Raw genomic sequence first — 4,981 nt, 5'->3', positions numbered from 1 at the left:
GAGAGCTAAAGAGAGCAGACTGCTCCGTGCGCTTTCGAATCGCTCTCGCGGATGATCGATCTGCGCCGCACCTCTTCTAGTCGAACACACCGGCTAGTGCTGCAGGCTTATTGGCTCACTGACGCGGAGGAGATTAAACCCTAACCCCTGGTATCGAACGACGAGACGTTTTTCGATACTCGATGGTATCGAGGCAATTCGGTCAGTGCCTAAAAAGTATCAAACTCGATACCCAGCCCTAGTGTTTACAGGACAAATTTTCTCATATATAAATTCGCTGTTATGTCGGTTTCACAAACACAAAGTCTGTAACAAGGCTTTTGAGAGACACAGCTGCAGGGCCGCAAATCATGAATGACAGCTGAGGACCGGAAACAGCACTGGACAGCTGGCGGTGAAGTGACTGCAATCCCTCAACACACACACAGCTGGCCAGCGTCTGATGACAGGGAACAGCTGGACGAACAGTCCCACAAACACAATTGAGAAAGGCTCAAGGCCAAATTTGGGAACTGGACATAACTGCAAAACTCTGCACTGCTTTTGAATCCAAGCTGATATTTGTATGGTCATCATTCATTTCCAGTGATATTAAGTTAAAATTCTGTAGACAACATTTAAAGGTAAGGCATTTAAAGTCCACCCCAAAATGATTCATTTATTTATCTATCATTATTAAATATTATTATAAGTGAATGGATCAGTGTTTTTAGTATTTTATTATAGTATTAAATACTATTATTATACTATTATAGTATTTATTATACTTATATAATTTTATATAATATTTTGAAGTGACTTTGATTTTTATATTTTCAATTCACTTTCACAGTTTATGTTTTAGTAATTTTGTGTGCTTTTGTAATTTTAATTAGTTTATAATTTCTATATAGCTTTAACTTTTTATTTCAGTTTTAGTATTTCAAATTCAAATTCCAAGGCAGCATTTCTAATTTTCATTGAAGTTAAGTTTTTCATCCAATATTTTAGTTTATTTTAGCTTTATTATTACATTTCAATTACAGAAAATTAGTTCCAAAAATGACAAAAAGTTCCATTATCTAACAAAAGTAGACCATACAACTAGTACACTATACTCAAAGTCTTCCATAACTTTTCTTGAGGAACAGACTGAAATTTAAGACAGTTCCAGTCCCCATGAACTTTCATTATATGGAAAAGAGCAGCTTGAACACTCTGCCAAACCTCTTATTTTATGTTCCATGGAATATTTCAGATTTGAAAATTTTATGTAATTATACCTTTGACTTTTGTTTAAAATTGTTCGGATACGTAATGTAGCATACAATTGGTTAAAGTCTGACAGTCTGACCACACACACAACAATATGCTTCTCTGGCCATATATGGAAGAATGAGTGTTTCTTATAATGCGTGTTTATCTTTTCTAAGAAAAGAAAAGCAGGTGTAGGGAGAAAATGGAGGAAACGACAGACAGGGAAGGTTAGTGGCCTTTTGTCTGTGCCCAACTGGCTGGGTAACATGATCTGATGGGTGGCCCGCTCCCCCCTCTCTTTCTGTCTCCCTCACACACACACACACACACACACCTCTTCCCCTCGACACCTGTTACTATTAAAACACTTCCAGCTTAAAGATCAGCGGCGTGCGAAAGAGGGAGCCATGTAACATAAGTGTTGAGATAAAACAGCCCTATTGGGAATCTGAGCTCAGACTGACTGTGCTGTACAACAGCTTTGTAACTGGAGATTAAATGTTTTGGGCCTAATGTAGAGGAGAGAGAAGATAACCTCCACAGCTGTACAGGAGTTGGGTCTAAACCCATTCACTACCGGCTCGGACGGATAAACACAATCACAATGCCACTCAGTAATCTAATGCTTTCCAGTCCAATGTGTTTAAAGCTGTTCAGAAAACAAACCCTGACTTGTTAGCTTAAACCTCTGATTGGTTTTAATGTAATCTTATTTGGGTGTTTCTTCACTTGGGTGCCCACCTCAGAAACTTTACCATGCGTTTATTTATTTTTCTATTTTCCAAATGCCTTTTTACGCATAGATTTTATTTTACACTTTACTCAAGCTATGAAAATCACAGATTTAAATCATGATGGAAAAAAAACAGTGAATAAAGTAAGCATTTTATTAGGTGAAAATGATTTATAAGTGTGAGTGCATATATTTACTTATTACATTAACATCTGTGACAAATAGAAAGCTTAATAGAACATTAAAAGAACAGCATTTATTTGAAATATATATGTGTGTATATAAATACATGTGTGTATACATGTATGTATATCTATTGCACAAATTTCATGGGGGTCTGGTTATGATTCCAAATGTGTTATTGATCTAATTGCGTCTCTTCTGCTCTAGTGCCCCACTTGCCAGACACTCTCTCGAGCTGTTATCTGATAGACAGTGTGCGCACACTGAGCTCTTACCCACATAATGCTCCACATCACTGACAGATAACGAGAGAGGGGGCAGTTTAAGCCCCAGTCCATCCAGGTCATGGACCGCTATGGGGTAATGGAAGCCCTCCGTCTCCAGGTAGCGCTGGGTCACCTGGCTCCCCTGCATTGGCACCAGAATCTCATGGCCACTTTGAAACAGCCAAGACACACAGAAATCATTGTAAGTTGTAAATCTTATCAGGTAGGTGCAAATTCCAAAGCCATAACTAGACAATAGTCAAAGTAGGAAAGTTCAAGGTCTAATCAAGTTTTTGTCCAGAGGTGCTTGTACCTGGCAAAGCTCCTGGCCTGGAGTTGCTGTACAAACACAGCAGTTCCTGCCTGAACGAGGCGTGTGCCATCATTTGGCTCAGTGTAGTCATGCCTGTGCCAGTTGTTGCGCTTTTTCACTGCAAAAGAGAAGGAAACATTAATAAGCCTAATCCTGGAACACAACAAAAGCAATTTAGAAACACGTGTAGATGCACACACTTACTCATAGAGGGTCCATGGATGGGCTCACAGTTGGGACAGTGATAAACATCGATATCAGCAGAATGGTGCTCCACTACCTGAACACAACTGAAAAAAATAAAATAAAAAACGCAGAATAAGTACCCTAATATAATTCTGCCACAACCATATGAATGTTGCAGTACCCACTAGCAAAGAACACAAACTAGTCTAATTCTTAAAAATTTAAATTTGAGGTTAGCCAGCATTCTTTTAGCCATTAGCTATGCAAGCAACTTCACCACATAATTTACTTTTCTTTGGATGAGAACTCATCACTAAACATCACTTCATACACTAATACAACAATAAAACAAAAATATCTATAGTGTCGAGTTAGGGGTGGGCGATATGACCAAAATCTAAGATCACGATACGAGTAATTTTATTTCACGATATATATATAATGATATATATCACAATATAGTTATTTTTGCTTTAGATATGGTCTTTACAATATCAACATTTTTGATACCATAGAAATTTCTTAATTCTTGTCACCAGTGTTATTACCACAAAAAAAATAATACTAACCAAAATTAAAATAAAAAAAAAACTCACTGAGGACATGTAAATAGAATAAGAAACTAATTACAAGCAATAGGACAAAAAACAAAACAAAAAAAAACTACAAACTACAGTAGAATAAATAAATAATAAATTCTACATAAATTGTTTAAAGTAATCAAATTGATAAAAACACTGCATAATCGTCACTGTGTAAATTAAAGGGGTCATCGGATGCCCGGGATGCATCGGAGTTGATATGATTCTTTAGGGTCTTAATGAAAAGTCTATAACATACTTTGGTTAAAATTTGTCAATGGTAGCGTAAAACAACACCCTTTTTACCTAGTCAAAATCAGCTCGGTTTTCAGCAAGCCATTTTAGTCCATATTCCTTTAAATGGTAATGAGCTCTGCTGACCCCGCCCCTCTCTTCCGTAGGGTGACAAGCCGTTCTCATGAGACTGTTTACTTTAGCCGTGGAACTTGCTAACTAGCACGTTATTAGGAAAGGTGATTTGCAAAGATTCATAAAAGAACCTTTTACTCACTTCTTCTGTAGGTGAGGCTGGATCACGAATGATTCGCACGAAGATAGACGCATTTAGGCAGATCCCTTCAAAAACAAAGGTAATCCACTGTGTCTTCAGCGGCTCAGATGTCGGGAGTAAATGATGACTGCTATGTTAATTATAACATCCAACAATAGAACGCCTCAATCGCTAAGGAGACATTCTTGTCTACATCTGCTCCAGAGTCGAAACAATGGCGGACTGATGAAAGCTCACTTGGGGCGGGTCTAAGATAAAACGCTACTGTCAATCAACAATTATGGTAGGGCCTGGGTCTGTGTGACGTCACACAGACAGGCATCTGAGAATGGCTTGATTTGAGAAAGGGGAAATGATTTAACGAGATTAAAAAATACCCACTGGGTGGATCTTTATCATTATAGGGTGGTTGTGTACACACACACTGCCAACACATATTTCAGTTCAAACAACTTGTAAAAGTGCATGTCGCATCCGATGACCCCTTTAAATAGCCTATATATTTCTTCTTATTAAAGTTACAAAAGTGATTTAGTCAAGAGCACCGATACATTTTCTCTCTTTTGTTGTTTGCTTAACATAAATGACAGACAGAAGAAATATTATACTGCTGTCACTTTAAGAGCTGCCCGGATCCAATATACTGTTATACATGTGTTTTCTTTCTCAGCTGTTTGCTTTCACTTAAGACCTAAAACACTTTGTTTACAAAGATACCTGCAAAGACGGGCATTTTGACATACAAGTGTGTGCATTTAACCGTTCAAGGTCTATAAAGCGGCAAAACATCTCTGTTAAATACTTTGTACTAGTACTCTGTGAGCACCGTCTTGATGTGCATGCGGACGTAGCGAAATGAGTTTCCTTTTGCTGCTGTGCTGATTGCATTTAAACTAGGGATGCACCGAAATGAAAATTCTTGGCCGAAGCCGAAACCGAACAAAATTAAACACTGGGCCGAAGGCCGAATAC

General features: G+C 38.0%; 1 protein-coding gene across 1 annotated transcript in view; it reads right to left on the bottom strand.

Moving 5' to 3' along the window:
* LOC107755881 (lysine-specific demethylase 7A-like) overlaps window positions 1-4,981 on the bottom strand; it is a 29,786-nt gene that overhangs the window by 13,255 nt on the left and 11,550 nt on the right. Inside the window, exons 2-5 of the mRNA XM_016572841.1 lie at window positions 2,936-3,021; window positions 2,732-2,849; window positions 2,428-2,588; window positions 2,174-2,181 (exon numbers count right to left, since the gene is read on the bottom strand). Of these exons, the coding sequence (XP_016428327.1) occupies window positions 2,174-2,181; window positions 2,428-2,588; window positions 2,732-2,849; window positions 2,936-3,021 (373 nt within the window). The remainder of the gene's footprint in view (window positions 1-2,173; window positions 2,182-2,427; window positions 2,589-2,731; window positions 2,850-2,935; window positions 3,022-4,981) is intronic.

The sequence above is a fragment of the Sinocyclocheilus rhinocerous genome, unplaced genomic scaffold, assembly GCF_001515625.1.
Source record: "Sinocyclocheilus rhinocerous isolate Xijiao unplaced genomic scaffold, SAMN03320098_v1.1 scaffold412, whole genome shotgun sequence".
NCBI classification, from domain to species: Eukaryota; Metazoa; Chordata; class Actinopteri; order Cypriniformes; family Cyprinidae; genus Sinocyclocheilus; species Sinocyclocheilus rhinocerous.
Note: the sequence above shows the minus strand (reverse complement) of the source record. Positions and strands in the feature narration are given on the sequence as shown.